General features: G+C 37.6%; 1 protein-coding gene across 1 annotated transcript in view; it reads right to left on the bottom strand.

The window, feature by feature from the left end:
- TENM1 (teneurin transmembrane protein 1) overlaps positions 1 to 18,491 on the bottom strand; it is a 526,446-nt gene that overhangs the window by 220,545 nt on the left and 287,410 nt on the right. The window contains exon 11 of the mRNA XM_046672513.1: positions 17,500 to 17,700. Within this exon, the coding sequence (XP_046528469.1) occupies positions 17,500 to 17,700 (201 nt within the window). The remainder of the gene's footprint in view (positions 1 to 17,499; positions 17,701 to 18,491) is intronic.

Raw genomic sequence — 18,491 nt, 5'->3', positions numbered from 1 at the left:
GCAGCATATGTTTTCTTTTCAGTGACAATCCTTGCCCTTGCCAAATCAGGATGACTGACACCCTTAATTTGCAATTTCCTAAATTTCAAGAGGTTTTTTTCTTTTTGATTGCTATATAATGGTTTACCTAATTATTTTTTTCAAGTTGTAGTTTTTGATGTTTAATTTCAAAATCAATTTAAGATGTCTCAAGCTCCATTAATACACTGTGATATTGCTTCACTCATCTTCTTGCGAAGCACTTACTTTAAAAAATGCATCATTCTAATGATTTTAAATTACTCTACAGTGAACATACCAATTTACAACTATTACAAAATTTTACATTTTTTCCCAAAGCACTTCAGTTTTAAAGACGCTCTGTATTTGGAGACAGAATGAGAGAGAGGTAACTTTTAAAAGGGCATGAACACAATTTAAAGCCTTTAAAATTCTTTACCCTCTCTGATGTAGAATGTAACCCAAGTAAATAAAATCTTTAAGTAGTCAATGGGTATATAAAATAAGCTTAGGATGAGGATATTATTATAAAATAATTTTCTTTTTGTTCACACTAATGACCATATTCTTTATGAACGGACACAAACTCATAGTGTGCATGTACAGCAATGTGTAAGTGTGAATGTGTGCAAATGTGCATGGGTGTGTATGAGTGGGCATGTGGTTGAGTGCCTACATGAGTGTGCAGTAGTTATTTGCATATATGTGTGATTATGTGAGTGTGCATGAACTGAGTATATGTGCATGCACATGAGGACTGTTTGATTGCATGTATGCACATGAGTGTGTTTGAGTGTGTCTATGAGCATGTAAGTATATGCATGTTTGTGCATTTGTGTGAATGCACGTGTGGCGATGCATTTGACTGTGAGCGTGCAAGTGTGTGACTTTCTGGTTTAAATACATGCTTGGAGATTAAGTGCTACATGTACTTTTATTTAGGCAGTCATTAGAGCATGCTCTAGAATTAATTTACTAGCCTCAGCACAGAATGAGGGAAATGCCCCCCCAACTGTATCTACAACACATCTATATTTGCATAAACACACATACAATTTATACCTTGCTTGAAATTTGCAGGGAAAAAAATAGCAATATTCAAATTTTGCCCCAGGATTTTGCACTTGGTTATATCAGTTTAATAGATGTAAATCAGCTGCCAAAGTTGGGAAATCTTCTTTCCCCATTGCTTTTTAAGATTTTTTTTTATTACTTTATTCTCTCAGGATTCCTCATTCACAGTGACACATGTCACTCTCAAAGCAATTGAGGATACTTTGGGATTAACATTTAAGACTGTAATCAACACCCGTTTCCACCCCAGACCACCCTTAAAGGTGTAAAGGGCACTCGGCACACTTCCGGGACCAGGCCAATGCCCATTCATTGTTACATTTCCCTTCTCTTGGTTAAAGCACGTTGTTCTAGAAGGTAAAAGGCAAAGCCCTAGGGGCCAAAGCTGCCATGTAATGAGTGCCAGGTTCCATGCTAGAATCCTTCTATATATTATCTCATTTAATCTTCACTGCAACCTTGCAAGGTAGTGTTAATTCCATTTTTCAGATGAGGTGCTGTGGCTTGGAGAGGTTAAATGAGTTGCTTAAGGTCATGTGGCCAATTAGGGGTGAGACTGGCATCACATTCAGATCTGTCTGACTCGAAACTGTGTTCTTTACACTACACTGTGCTGAACCTTTTTGATTGAATCTGAAAGTATGACCTTTACAGAATTTATATCTTCCCTCACTTGGCATAGGGTTTACTTGGCTGCCTGCTACTCTCTGGCCCTCAATTGCCTTCTCTAATGATGCCTAAAAATGTGATTGATATCAAGTTCATATCCACCTCAGAGGCAATGAATAAATTCATGAACCATACTTCCAATGTTAAGCCTCACTATGTATTTATTGTAAAGTGTATTGGCTTGATTAAACTTATTACTGCCTGTGTAATAGAAACTGCTTACTGAATATCAACTATATGCCAGAGGTATTACACCCATTTTACAGATATGGACATTGAAGCTTCAAGAGGTTAGGTAATTTGCTTAAGACTACATAACTGGAAGCAGCCAACTCTCCATCCCTGCTGACAGTACTGGATAAGCTTCTTTGCTTGGTAAGGTCTGGGTAAGTCATTGGATCTAACCAAGTCTCAGTTTTTTCATTTATAAAATGGGGATAACAGTACTCTCACTGCAAGAGTGTTACAAGGGTGAGAGGCAGCACACAGAAAGCACCTTGAACATAAGTGACAGTTAATACACGACAACGAGCCTCTGAGTCATTGCAGTCAATGATGAGCATGGACTTTGGCAATAAACAGACCTAGCTTCAAAGGTTCTGCCTCCCCCTGGCTATGTGATCTGAGGCCACACTGCTGAATTTCTCTAACTTTTCATTTCCTCATCTATAAAATGATGATAAATTTTATAGCACCTTTTCCCAAAGTGCGTTCCAAAGGACATTGCTATCTCCAGAGGACATGAAGAAATGCTAAACAAAACCTGGGTTTCCTGATCAAAGTTCTATGGGAAGCTCTGGTAGACAGCTTTCCTTACATGGAGATTTTTTTAGAATCTGTAACATCAGAATGTGCTTTATGATTTTCCAACTGGGAGCTAACACCTATAGTTTTTCTCCTTTTATTTTTTTCACTACAGAATGTTTTTTGCTTGTCCATAACATCTTGCAAAAAACAGTTGTATAGAAAATACTTTGGAAAATACTGACTTATGAGGATGAAATGGATTATATTTGTAAATCACATATATAGTAAGAGCTCAATAAATGTAACATCATCATCATCATCATTACCATAAATATCATTATAGTCATTGATAAGCCCCACAATGGTACAGATTATCTGGGCCAGAAGAGGTATACATTCCAGATATACACTCCAGGTATACATTCCTAGAAACAGGAGTCTGTAAACTCTGCAGCAAGAGGTTTTTGTCGCCAGATTAGGGTCAGCTAGTCCAATGGTGGCAGAAGCTTCAGCAGACAATATACTGCATAATAATACGTAATAATTACATTGGATGTATTTATTTATATAGATTCCTTAGAGTCATCAAAGGGTTCTTTGGTGACTAAGATTTTTCTGGAACATCCCAGGCTGGAATTCCACAGGTAGAGACCCTGTTGTTGCTTTGCCTTTTCTAATTGGTTTTAACGTGTTCATGAGGTCTTGTTTTTAACACAGGTATCTTCTCAAATATGAGAGTTTGGCCTCTTTCCTTCTCTGCTTAGCTAAGAAACAATAACAACTACCAAACTTGGCAGAGGTAAGGCGAACTATTATTGAATGTCTGACATATATAACTGGATTCTCTTCCTTTTGGTCCTGATTTAGTTCCCTAGCAATCTGGAAATGATTTGCCTTTATGCTTGTATATCTCCTGTCAAAGTGCACATAGTTTGCTTAGATATGTGGTCCTTTTAAAATCATCTTTAAACTTTTATCCATTCTCTGCTCCTTATGGTAGAATTAATCATATCTTAGGAGCTGAATTCTAGGAGGGTGGTGGATCCTATTGCTTTCTACCAGAAATCTTTATGGACTATGTGGATTGCTTCTCCATGAACCAATCTTTTAGAGAGAGAGATACTTTTAGAGAGAGATGTATTGACCCAAAGGGAAATTTCATTACACACAAAAAGTGTATTTATGCACCAAACCTGGTACTGAAGGGTAGGATGTGGGATAAAATCTAAAGAAACTTTGTCTGTAGCTAGCCTGGAGGCCAACATTATAAATTTCATTTGTCGCATAGGATTACAGACTACGATTAATTTCTCCTTTCTCACTGCCATACTCAAGATGGATATTATGAAAGGCAAAAAGAAAAAAGTAGATATTAATCATTTCTTCACTATCTTAGCCCTTGGTATAGTAGTTCCAGCTCTTGTCTGCATTTATGGTTGGACTAACAATGTAAGGAGGCTGAGAGGATTGAGATGGACTGAGGCTTTCACACTCTATTGGTAATCCATTGATTTCCATGGACTATTTCAACCTTTCCTTCATGCACCTCAAGTGAAGGACATCTCTCATTCTGAAGGGATTGATGATAACTAAAGTGGATATACTTTCTGTCTCTATTGTCCCAGTATCTGGTTCGACAAGAATGTTGAACAGAGAAAAACAAACGAATGATTCCAGCCAGGTTAATGTGGTGACACCTTCATAAATAAAAAGAGGCCATTTGGATTTTTATCAAAGTCAACTTCTATTTATGAAAAGCTTATTGCTAAGCAAAAACGCAGATTTAATATGACCTTGTAGAAAGATCTGGATTTGATTGTTCCATCCAGTAAAGAGGCCAGGCTCTGTGGCAGTTATACAAGGCATGAATTTGGAGAACGAGGTCACGGCAGCTCAGATGCCAGCTGACAACTTGGTGATTCCGAGCCACCTCTGTCTCCATCCTAGTAATTCCCTCTTATCTAGCACACATGATTTTTTAAACACTCAAGCTAAATAAAGCATCTGAGGAAGATTTCACGGCCTAAGAACCATCCAAGAACCACTCCGAATGACAAGCTCTAATTCTTGCCAGTTTGTTTATTATCTCTAGGTTTTCTGGCTTGACCCAGAGTGTTCTAACTCATTTTATGACATAAAAACTCTTTACTCCATTCAAGTTATAAACCTATTACCCTATTAGACAGTTTATCTAAAACATATGTTGGTTTCCTTTTTGAGAGATTGAAAGCCTGGACTTCTGAGGCCTATGTTCTATAAAAGAAGTAGGTTATCATTAGGCATTTGATTATTCTACTATTGTGCCACATTTGTATTCTTTATCGTATTTTGCAGAACTCTGCGAATCAATGACTTGATGGTTCTCCTGTCTTAGGAAATATAAATATAAACATTCTTTTATACTTCTTTATTATGGTTGTGTTGTCATAAACTAGAAGTGGATTTAATAATGATTACTTTTGCTGTCTTACTATTGCCAAAAATTATTGTCGGTCAATTATACTAAAACCCAAATCACCATTTTTGGTAGAGCTTCTCCACATATAACTGACTTTGTCAACAATCCTGTATACAAGTTTACTTCAGCTACCTTGGTACCTGAATATAATCCGTTTAATTTGGAAGATACGCTTGGTTGTATTTTCCAGGCTAAATGTAATACTGTCATATACTAGAACAGTGTTGTCCAATAGAAATATAACGTGGGCCTCAAATGCAAGCCACATAAGTCGTTTAAAATTTTCTGGTAGCCACATTAAAAATTTTAAAAATACAAGTGAAATTAATTTTAATGATATATTTTACTAAACCCAATATAACCAGTATTATCATTTTGACATGTAATTAATACAAAAACTAAGAAGATACTTCAATTCATTTTCCATATCAAATCATGAAGAGGATCTGTAGGTGAAGTGTCTCACTGGTCTCACTACAAAGAAAAGTTTTATTTTCACTGAGCTATGGGTTTGTCTTTATGATGAGGGCACAGTGAATCAAAGAACTGATCATGTTGCCCCGTATGTTGGTCGGGAGCTAGAAAACTACAGTGAAATTCGATATTATTTAGGTGGATGCATGGCTTCCTTAAATAAAGATGACATTTCTCAGGTTCCTTTGCTTCTAGGCGTGGCCATGTGACTTAGTTATTGATCAAACAGGTATAAGTAATGTTTACAGCAGTAGCTTCAATGAAGTCTCCTTAAAAGAGAGGGGACAGGCCTTTTTCCCCCATTCCTTCACCTTGCCTGGAATGAAGATGTGGTGGCTGGACCACAGGCTGCCACTGTGTACTATGAGGATAAGAGTCCCATCCTAGTGACAGTAGAGGTGTGAACTAGAAGAAGCTTTCTTTCTGGAGTCATCATACAAGCCTTGGACTGTCTGCCTTTAGATTTCTTTTGTGTGAGAGAAAATCACACTTACATCTTGTTTAAGCTACTCTCTTTTTTTCCCTTGAGGGAGGCATTTCCTGTCACTTTAATCTTAGCTGACACACAAAGAATATAAATTTTCCTTGAATGTGATTTTATAATGAATAGCAGGACTTAAAGCAAAGGGAGTGAAGACATAGAACAACCACTTTTTAGGCACCTTTTCAGTAGAACATCTATTCTACAAACACAGGAAATAACCCATCTGGGTAGAGACAAAAGAATGTCATGACTTTGGAGTAGAAAGAATTTTCATACTCCTTAAAATTAATTCAGCTTTACAGTATCTGAAAATGAATTTCTTTGAGACAGCTACTAATTTATCTTCTACTTACAAAAGCTATGTCTTTGAAATGTGTCTTTACAATGAGAATTGAAATATAATGTCAATAATAGCTACCATTTATTATTATAATTTAATGTCTACTATGGGAGAAGCGCTATGCTAGGTATTTTACATATATTATCTCATTTAACCCTTATGACTACCCTACAAAGTAAGAATCATTTCCCTATTTTACAGGAGTGGTTCAGAGAAACCAAGTAACTTACTCAAGGTCACACAGTAACTTAGAAGCAGAGCTAGGAATTGAGTTCCTTTCTGTCTGAATTTTCCTATGCTGAATCTCTGACAATTTTCATAATGTTCTGATAGTCAAAGAAGAGATGCTGGGATTCTGCCAGCATCATTGCTCATTTTCTAGAGACTCAGTGGAAAGGCTGACAATGGAAAGTTGACATCTGTTGAACCTGCACAAGGCTCTCTGAATGGTTTGTTGAACAAAAAGCCTAAACCAGAAATCATGAGATGTGTCTCATATTAACATATTAACTATATGCCTAATTAGCTGCATGACTTTACACAAGTCATTCAACCTTTCTGAGCCTCAGTTTTCTCATCTGTCAAAGGAGGGGACACAACTAGGTGATCTCTAAGATCTAATCTAGTGCCAACGTTCCATGATTATTCTAGTAAGTCTATCAAAGAAGAAATGAACAAAGGAAAGACTGTTGGGAAAGAAAGTAGGCAATAATATTTGGAGTGCTTTAACTTTCATTGCTTGGCCTGTAGAATTCAATTTAAAAAAATGAATGGATCTAGCATAGAAGTGTGGGAAGCTTTCTTTGATTGTTGAAACTATTAACTCTTGACTCCACTGTTAACTTTGACTGCTATGGTTTCAGAAATATCTTTTGAACACTACTTCTCAGAACATTCTTCCAATGCACATTAATTTAATCATTTTGCTGGCATGGGATGAATTCTTCTAGATTTGTTGAACTCTAATATATTTGCCCATATCTTAGTAGAAAAAAATCTTGATGTAATTGGAACTTAAAATTTTTTCTCCACATAGAGGGAAAAAAGGTTAATTACTAAAAATAAATTGAAATGTGAATTTAGCTGAAAAACGCATTTTGCAGATGTATAAATTTAGACCCAGAGTGATTGATTTGCCCAAGATTACATGGAAAGGCAGAGCTGTGCCAGGACACTGGAGGCATCTGTCGAACTGAGTGAACTAGAGTTTTGGTGAGGGTCCAGAGTGGGGACCAGACTGTTGGCTAAAACTTAGACCTGCACGGGATCAGGGATCAATATTCAAAACCCATTCAGAACAAAATGGGCCTTGCAAAGATGGGCTAGAAGAAAATGATCTGTCTCAGGCTTGGCATATGAAGATGTTAAATAACAAGCCTCCTCTGAGAGTTTATGGCCACTAGCCAAGTTTCATGTGGATTTGGGGCCTGAATTTATGCTGTTTGTCTGGTCCAAAAAACTGTAACCTGAGCTTTTTAATGTAAAGTTTATCCTGATCCGTAGTGCAGACAGGTTCCCGACAGAAACAAAGGTAAATCTTCCCCAGAGGAACACTTCTTTCATATAGGACTTAGAGAGAATTTCAACATATTTGAACTCACACATACAAAATAACAGAAACAAGAAAGCAAGCTATCATATACAAGAGTGGATAGAAACAAAAACCACAGACCCACATCCATAAAAACAACATGTTGCATTTATCAACTACAGCATATAAAATTACTATGTTTAATATGTTTAAAGAAAAGAGAGTAACCAAAAACATGATCAAGGAGCAAGAAATTACCAACAACTAATGAGGCACATTTGAAAGAAAACCTAAACTAAAATTTTAGAAAGAAAACGTCATCACTGAAATTAAAAATTCAATGGAAAGGTTTAACATCATAATAAACATAGCTAAAGAAATATTTAGTGAGCTAGAAGACAAACATGAAGAAATTACCTATAATATAACAGAGAAACAGAAACAAAGAAATGGAAAACAGGAAAAAGAAGTAAAAGATATAGAGACCAGAGGGAGACAGTTTAATGGAACTCCTGAAAAGAGATGATCTAATAGAGAAGGTGGGAAAATCAAGATTCAACAAGATAATGACTAAACATTTTCCATGATTTATGAAAGACATGAGTCATATTCAAGAAGTGTATCAAGTCACAAGCAGGACAAAAAAAATTAATCCACACTGATCTTTAGGTAGGACAGGACACTGGGCTGTGAATTCTGTTGCCAGCCTGAACTGTGAAGCATATGCGATGAAGTACCTTGCCCTGTGTCTCACAGCAAATTAGTTCCTTCAACTATAAAATGAGGAAACTATTACCTACCCTCCTCACATCTTATGGACGTTATGAGAGTAATAGAAACCTTTTTGCTAGGTTACTGGGAATGTGGAAGCCTGGGTACAAGTCAAGTTCTTTATAGCAGATGTAAGTTCCCACTCAGAATTTCTATGAGCTCCACCTTATCAGGTTTCCAGGTGAAAACGTATTGTCCTTACTCTTTAATGAAGGACTCATCTCTGTCCTTCCCAGCCCTCTTCTCCTTCTCTCCGATGACTCAGAAGAATATATAAAAACCGAATCTCTGGCACAGCCCTACAGGTATTTTGTATTATCAAAGCTCAATATGCAATCCAAATTTTAATGACCCTGGAGGATGGCCATAATGATGAAAAGAAGAAAATAGGTATGTAAGCACTCGGAAAAAAAATTAAAACCATCGGATAAATGCAGGATATTTTTATTACAGAAATGAAAGTATCATTCAATTTATTTGGGAGATGTATGAGGGTGTTCTTCAATATCTCCAATCATCTGATTTTGGCAAGCAGAATTGGGGCGACTTATTCTTGTCCTTCCCTGTGTTCTGGCCACCAATTTTGCACAATTGAATTCAGCTTCCTTTGACCTCTCTCAGCCGTCTCCACTACAGAGGCTTTTCCTCCCCTCCTCCCCTATCAGAGGACTGCCATCACAGCAGGTCACATGTGGAGCTGTGCATCCAGGTGGCTACTTTCCCTACTGGGTCTCACCTACAGGGCTAAAAGCACCTTTTAGATGCACTCTTTTCTGGGTCTATTTTCACTTCATGTAGATAAAGGTGAATTGAAAAAAACCTGCCAAGTAGTAAATGAACCTGGGATTCGGAATAAGAGTTTGCATAAATGAGAGGAATGCATTTAATAGTGGAACACAACATTTTCCTTCTTCTTTTTGATGCTATTGGTCTGTCTAAATCCACTCCGTATTATTAACTGTATTTTAACCGGGTAAATAAGCACGCATCCACACACTCGAGCTTACTTACGTTGTCTTGCCTCACTATTGCTACCTTGTTTTAATATAGGTCCCTGGTTTGAAAAGTAATTTCAAAGCTTTAATGTCCTGGAAGAGTCTGTGGAGTTAGCTCAGATTTACAGAGCGGCAGCTGCGAATTTACCTCTTAGTTCGAACTTGTCAAATTGTCAAAAGTTTCACTGGATTTTTGCATTGCTGCCTGCTAATGATGGCATTACAGGTGTGGTTTTTATTCTCAGAACAAAATTCAAAAGACGTATTTTGAAAACATTTGATATGCTTTGAATCACTTCACCATATATACAATCTTATGACCATTAAATGAACTCTCTTTTATAAAGATAAGGGATTTTTGAATCTGAGAATATTTTTGGGTTCAATTTCTATTTTCACTTGAGACCAAAAAGAAAAGGCTTATGGGGTGACAAACCATCTCTGAGTAGGATGTGTTGCTAGGAAATCATGATAATAGTGTGATTTTTTTTTCCATTTCATATCTACCTCCCAAAGATATTTTGTTGGATTCAGTCATACACACTTAATTTGACTTGGAATTCTCTTAAGGATGCTTTTGAGTTGTATTTCTAGTGACATCAATGAACCTCACTTACTGATTCAATAATCTAGAGTTAATATTTTGACCTCACTGTAGTGTTAACGGTGTAGCCACTATATTTCAAGCAGGGGTTTGTTTACCAATCAAATCAGAGTCACCTTAAGGTTTACCCTTTATTTTTTATTGAGTAAAAAAAGAATTACTTTAAAATAAATTTGATCAGATGTTGTCACACTTAGAATAGCAAGTTAAAGACAATTAAGCCTACATAGGAATTAGTCATAAGCCTTTCAGTCCTTGTACACTAAAAAGCACCATAAAACCTCCCATCATGTTTCAGTGACTAGTTGTCTATATTTGAGCTTTTCTTTAAATCCAGGGAATTTGTAGCACTATGATATATTAACATTGTTAAACTAATAGAAAGATTTCTTCTGAGAACTCACCTACTGTTCCCAAGGTGTGTGTCCAGAACTGAATAGGGAAAAGTACCTGCAGTCTTACATTTCTAATCTGCTTACATTAATTATCCTTCTATTGAAGATGCTAAATTCTAGTTACTTTATATATGAGTGGATTTTTCTCTTCAATGGCATGAAGAATGGCTATATAGTTATGCCCATGGCATGTCCATTACACTTGGAACATAGCTTCCTTATTAAATAGCATATATGACCTTGCTGTTATTGTAACATCTGTAGGAAAATTACAGTGTACACACTAAGTATTTCAAATGGAGTAATCAATACCCGGAAATTGGAGGAGAAGGATGCATTGTATGTGATAGACATGCAGAGTCAGATGAAAATCTTTTGATTACTGGCACTTTCAATAAAGGGGTAAACTAATAATGTTTTAAAAGCATGTGGTACTTGTATAATCAAGGAAAGTTTCCCTAGCAACAATAATTATATGGGCCTCTTACAACTTCCTTCTCTAATTATCTGTTTTATTAGTAGATGCATATCACCATCCATTAGGGAACATTTAAAACATAATGAGACATCGTTATAATGAAGATATATATATGCACATGTTTATGTATATGTGTGCATGTGTATCTACAAATAAAGGTAAATTCTCAAACAACACGGTCTATATATCAAAGTGTGAATGTCTTTATAAAGTAAACAAAGCTATTTACATTAATATTTTCTCACCACAAATAATACGGAGTTAAGAGAGTTTATAGACCAAATCCACGAACCATTCAATCAGTGTCAAAAGCTCAATATACAGGATCAAGAATCATAGATCTCAGTGTTGAAAGGGGTCTCAAAGGCCATTTGGCTAATCTTCTACCATTTTAAAAATGGGGCAGCTGGGACCTAAAGAAGTGAAGTGAGTTATTCAAGGTCACTGTGCTGTGAATACACACTCACATATACATACTGTCATCTCTCTCATGGACAAGATGGCCACATGTTGTAAGATAGCCTGAAAATAAATCTCCTTATAGCAAAGCTTTATGGGATCTTCAGGAACTAACCCTGCTTGGATGGGGTACACGATAATAGTACCTCCTGTGATTTCTGTTCTGTAGCAAATAGTATGTTCAGAAATACCTGAGGGTCTAATGTTCCATACCTCTCTGACTTATTAATTCATTTCTAAGATAACAGTATAATACGAGGCGATCATGGTAGAGAAGGGCAGGAGTTGTCCTGTCTATGTGGACGCTTACCTTTTATGAATTTTGCTGCCAGTTACCTGCAAGTAACAATAGACAGAGTGGCTCAGAGGAAGTTTCATCAAGAAGAGAGGAGTACAAAGCTCTAAACTCTGCTTTTCTGCTTCCCCTCAAAGACTATGTGACTAGGAGAAGCCAGATTTAATGAAAGAAATATAGCAGATGCATTTTACAATGTTGATATTAGAGGCTAGGGCGAAAACCCTTAGTACAGACTAAATGTATTACTGAGATTTCATGGCAAGGAGTTACATTTTAAGGGAGCATGATTTGACCTGTGGTATATCCAAATGTACACCATGTTATAACAAGCTTCTATTGTATTCCTCTTGAGGTATTTTTAAAGACTAATGAGTTAACCTTTGTGAGGTACCACGAGACTTTCAGGTTAAAGAAGCCTATATCAAGTATCAATTCAGTGCTGCTAACAATGCTCAACGTACCTAGAAAACAGACTGAAAATAATCAGCAAACCATTCACTGCAGTCCCTTTGGTATCAGAGCAGCACAGTTAACATGCTAACAGCTAAGCTTCTTGCGCTTAGAGGAAGAAAATGATCAATGGCAAAGAGCATATCCACCTTTGAAATGACATGATCCATTATAAGAATCAGATGTTAAATTGCTTCCTGTACTGAGCACACTCAATTAAAAGTCTGCACAGTGAGATCATCTCGATGGTTAAAGACGCTCTGTGGGAACAACCTTTATGGAGCTTAAAAATCACAGAAGGACTATTCCTACCATGACACTGGAGATTTGGAAGGCATTTCTTTCCCCTATTTTTCAAGTTGGTAGTTTTATCAGGAAGACTTTTGCCTGAGAATCCACTGAGTTGGGTCACACCTATTCACCCTTTTGCTTCTTTGAGCAAGAGATGCTTCTAGTGTTCTTTTTCTACTGGATCCAGAAGGGATAATTGTGGTTTTAGTCTAGGATCTCTGGACAGAAATGTGTCATTCATGCGCTTGATATTTGATGCCCCTCATCTCTTTGAACTTTCCCTTTTCAGTAAGCTAATCTATTCACCCGACTCCCGGCTCCTTGTCTAACTTTTCCTTCTTCCTTTGGTGGGGGTGGGCGTGGAGGGCTGAAAAGAAAGCTAGACATGGAATGCAATCAACAGACCCGGTTTGTACTTGCAAGTTTGCAACTAGCCCGATCTTGGCCTTGGACAAATTCCTTAACTTCTCTGGCTCTCAGTTTCCTCCTGTTTTAGAACCTTGTGTATTTCTTGTTTGTTGTCTACTGTCTGTCTCTCCCTGCAGACTGCAAGCTCCTGTAGTGCAGGAATCTTTGTTTTCCTCACTGATGTATACCAAGAGCCTAAGACATGGCACATAGTAAGTGCTCAATGAAAATTTGTTTAATAGACAAATATTCCATATCTCCATTAACATTGTTACCATTCATCCAGTCTCCCAATGTAGAAATCATAGAGACAGTGAAAATTCCTGCCTCTGACATTTATACAGTAACCAAGTCCTGTTTCCTAACCTCTCTCATGTCTGTCCTTTCCTCTCCATCTGCACTTAAATTTCCTTATGTCAGGTTTTCATCATTTTTAAATATAGTCTCAAAATCATTTTCAGAGTGATCTTTCTAAAATGAAAACATGGCCATGATACTAACCCCTTTAAATCCCTTCAATGGCTTTCTCATTGTCCTGAGGGTCATGTCCAAACTCCAAAGTATGGCATACAGGGCCTCTCATGATCTGTGAAGTTTTTTGTGACCACTTCCTAGACCTTCAGGTAATGTTAAATACACCTTGCATATTGCATCTCTGTCTCTTTTATAGCACTTAGTGAGAGAGATTTAAAATCTTTGTTCCAAAATGTCTCCTCAACTATAGATATGTTTCATCATAAAGCATCCCATTGCCTCACATGCTGATGGGGACATAGGGGCTCAATAAATGTTTGACAAATGAACAATTGAATGAGGAAGTTAGAATGGTGCAGTGGCTCTCATACCAGGGGTAAACTGGGTAGCTTCTCTGTGCCTCAGTGCATTGGAATCCTTAGGGATGCCAAGGCAGGTGGACTAGAGGCCACCAAATTTGTGAAAATTGAACCAGATATCTATACACTTTGTTCTAGATCTGATCTTCTATGGCTCTATCAATTTTTTTCTCATCATTTGGTTTGTTTTGGTGAGTAAGGTATCATTCAAGGTGAGGGAGGAGGAGGGTAGGGTTTAGGGTACTTCACCTGGAAGAGAGGGAAGGAGGGTGAGTGTAGAGGCATGTTCATAATTAGCCTCTTCCTGCCCTTCTGAATGATTTTCTTCTTTGCTGACAGGATTGGTGCGTATCTTTGTGTATTAGGTAGTATGAGTGGGCTGGGGAAAGAGAAACACTCAGTACATTGAATTTAATGTTGATTTAGTGGACATACAAATATTTGAATTTGTGCAGCTGGTGAGTGGTATATTACCAGAAATTTTACCCAATTCTGAGGCATCAGGAAGGACACATAAGGGATATGAGTGGCCTGACGGAGAAATTGTAAAATACAGAATCACTATTCATGAAGTGTTTATTAAGTCATATATAAAGAGGCAAGTCTTTGACTCAATGTTAAGAATCCTAATCTGATAAAGATATTAACTGTTGGTGTTCTCCAGGGTTTTGACTTTCTTCATTCTCATTTTCCACACTCTTCTTGGACAATAACATGCATTCTTAAGGTCTGAACTACGTCCCAAATATTTGTCCCAGTTCAGGATTTTTGTCATAAGTTCCATTCCTGACTATCAATCCCTCACTGGACACATCCACCTGGATCTTCTGCAGCCACCTCCAACGCAACATGTCATAGCTGAGCTCACCATGTCCTGTCCCTCTGCTCCAAACCTGGTTTTCCACCTATGCATTTCTTTCTCAGCCGGTAGTGCTTCCTTTTATCCAGCCATCCCTGACTCCTCTCTGTCTCTCCTCTACCATAGTAACTATAACTCACTTCTGGTCTGGCTCTGCCTCACCATTCTCACAATCAAAGTTTCAGTTCAGGCCCTCCCCATCATCTCACTCCTGGAATACTCCAATAATCACACTGAACTTGTCTCTTAATATCCTTGTATCATCCATCTCCCTTTGGTCCTCTCAGTTGCTGTCAGAGTGGTCTATTTAAAATGCTGTTTATTACAAACCACTCAGTGGCTTCCTATTGTGTCAAGAAGAGATGCAAGTTCCTTAGCATGGTGTGTAAATAAAACTCCCTGTGTTTTGGCCCCTCTCTGTTTTTCCAATTTTATCTCCTTCTGGACTTCTAGGCTGCAGCTATACCCAATGACTTGCAAGTCCCCAAATGTGTCATTTGGATTTACATCTCTATTTCTTTGCTTAAGTTACTCCTGCCTGAAATGTTCTTTGCTTTCTTGTCCACCTGATAAACTTGTAGTCATCTTTCTAGTGTTGTTCAAGTGTTAAGACTTCTCCAGAGTCTTGCCTGACTGTAGGGCCTCCTCTCACAGAAATAACCTACTGCTCCCTCTTTGTGCTCTGTGGCAGGTGGCCCTGGACATGGTCCAACAATGATACTTTTTTATACATAGTGAATTAGATGATTGGTTTCTAAAGGACAGGACAGTACAGTGGTTAAATACATGGAATGTGAAGCCAGAATACGTTAGTTCAAATTCTGACTCTGACACTTGTTACATGGGTGACTTTGGGAAAATTATTTAACCTCTCTGTGCCTCAGTTTCCTCATGTGTAAAGTTGACATAATTATAGTACTTATCTCATAGGGCTGCTATGAGGATGAAGTGAATTAATATATGTACAACACTTAGAATAGTGCCTAATACATAATAATTGTTATGTAAGTGTGTGCTCTAATAATAATACTAATGTAAATGTTATTATTTTAAACTTGAAGCTCTAGGCCATGATACTATAACTGACACATGGAAGGATGGAAGGTGTTCAGTAGCATTCAATAAATAAATTAATAATCAGGTTAGATCCATAATGTACAGTCCTATAATACCCAGTTACTTCCCTTTTATAACCCTCTCCTGACTTGCTTATTTTGTCTCCTCCACTAGATTATAAGCTCCTTTTGTGCAAGGACCACGTCCATTCTGTTCACCACTAACTCCAGCACCGAGCACTGTGCCAAGCACAGAGCAGGCACACGAATATTTTCTAAATGTATAAACGAAAGATTTTTTTAGATTTGCATTTTAGTTATTATTACATTGTCTTTAGCATTTTAATCATTTTCTGAAATTGTAAAATACAATCTTCTCTCCCGTATTATTTCTCTGTAAGGCAACAAAATTTTGCACAGTGAAATATTAGGTTAGAATTAATTCTCCTAACAGAGGGATTCTGCTGTTTCTTTACAGCACAGGATTGTAGACTTTTCGGTTCATAAGCTGACTCAGTGGTACAAAAAGTCTCACAGAGCACCTATCCTTGCTTATCCCATGTCATTTTACATCCTCAACAAAATTCATAGGCAGGGGCTTTGTAGGAGTTATCATTTATTAATTCTATTCATTTAATGAGCCCATGGTCTGAGGATAAGAAAAAAAAAGTATAAAGAATGACCCATTATTTTTAGTTCAGGTGGAAAAACAAGTTGTGTACACAAATACCTACACCACAATCCCTTTTCTACTCTCTGGCAATGGGTACGATAGGATTTCAGAGGATCCTGTTGATGTGATCAGGAAAAGATTTATAGAATGGCTAAAACTGTAGTTGGTCTTAGTGAGTGGGTTGGATTTTTGTAGCTGGAAAGGTAATGGCATTCCATGTTAAGGAAAGGGTATAAAGAAAAATGTGAACATGTGATGCACTGGGGGCGAGGAGAGCCTGCAGATTACCTTAGCAGAAGGAAGGATTTCTGCAGGAAGCAGAAGTAGAAAATAGGCTAGAGATAGAGATTTGGAGTAGTTTGTGGTGGTCTTTTAATATCAGGCTAGAATATTTGAGGTTCATCTATAGACAATGGAGAATCGTGGCTGATGTTAGGGTAGAGAATTGGACAAGGAAATCAAAGTTGTGGGAACAGTAATTGAGCAGCAATCTGGCAAGATATAAACAGAGTAGAGTTCCTGGGCTAAGTTGTGTTTTTTTTTTTTTCCCAGAGATTTTATTTTTTCTCCCCAAAGCCCCCCGGTACATAGTTGTATATTCTTTGTTGTGGGTCCTTCTAGTTGTGGCACGTGGGACGCTGCCTCAGCATGGTTTGATGAGCAGTGCCATGTCCACGCCCAGGATTCGAACCAACGAAACACTGGGCTGCCTGCAGCGGAGCACGTGAACTTAACCACTCGGCCACGGGGCCAGTCCATAAGTTGTGTTTTTAGTTTATGGGATATTCAATGGAAATATTTAGCAGATGGCTGGAAATGAAGGATTATATGAGTTTAGAGGAGATACAGATTTGAAGTAATCTGCATAGAACTGATAGTAGGAGACTTGAGAATCAACAAATTAACTACAAGAGAATACAGAACAAGGACAGAGGTTCAAGCGCAGAACCACGACAATGAAAAAGATGATTAAAAAACCAGCAGTATGTTGCATACGAAAGCCCAGTAAAAAACTAGCCTAGGAAGTGCTTGGAAGCCCCTTATGACCCAGGAAGGCATAGAGATCAGACTTTAAGAAGTACTACCTTAAGGCAAAGACCAGAGAGAACTGGGGAGCAGAGGAAAGAGGAGAAAAAGATAACTACAGAGTTACCTGTTGAGCAGTCAGATCCTGTCCACTTGGGATCGCAGCTGCACATCCCAGCATCCAAAAGAAAAGTCCCATGTCCTGAGCACTGTTCTTGACATATAGGAAGTGGAGTTTCACAGTTGACTCCTCCCCAACCAGTAGAACAGTGACATTCTCCTTTTACACAGATGCCATGGCTGGAACACATTGGGTCTAAGCAGTCCTCTGAAGGCCCAAAAAAGGGAGAAAAAGGTTCAAAGTGAACTGGTGTGGCCAATATACCTTAGAATAACGAGACCAAGATACTCACATTGATTTCCTAATATTATATCATTTATGCTGTTTTAATTAGGGAATAAAATGACTCGTAAATACTGTGTTCAAACGAGATTATTAACACTTACAAACACAGTAGGGTATCATAAAGGTTGCATTCTAAATTTAGAAGAAGGAAACCACACATACGCTGTGTGAAATTGTGAGCCGTGTGTAATCTTCCCACACAAATGGGTGGGTGGGCCAGAGTGGGCCTTCTATAGGAATTCTTCAACTTTGCAAAAAAGCCCAAGAATTTGGGGGGGGGGGGGCATTGTTCGTCTTTTCTGAAATTTGAATCACAGCTCCCCAAAATGGCTTTTACTTGATGTGTCTAGAGGAATATATATATATATTTTTTAAAGTTTGGCTTATTCAAACTATTAGGTGAGGTGACTGCAGTTTCATGAAATCATACACTATAATCAATTTCTTATAATCTCTCATTTATTCCTTAGAAGCACTGAAAATGAAATACTTTAAACTTAATTTAAAAATTATTTTCTTCATGGTTTCTCTTTCTATCAGGATACTGTGACATAGTTTTCAATGTTTTAGAATATCACAGATTCAGTTCTATTTGTCTGTGATTCTGTGAGCCTAGAAATTTTGGGACACATTCTAATAAATGCATTAAGTATTTTAGAAGTCAATTCCTATGTTTGCCTTAGAGAAAATTGTTTTGTGCTTTCAACTAAGTT

Source organism: Equus quagga, chromosome 10, assembly GCF_021613505.1.
Source record: "Equus quagga isolate Etosha38 chromosome 10, UCLA_HA_Equagga_1.0, whole genome shotgun sequence".
Lineage (NCBI taxonomy): Eukaryota > Metazoa > Chordata > Mammalia > Perissodactyla > Equidae > Equus > Equus quagga.
This window is presented reverse-complemented; position numbering and strand designations above follow the sequence as displayed.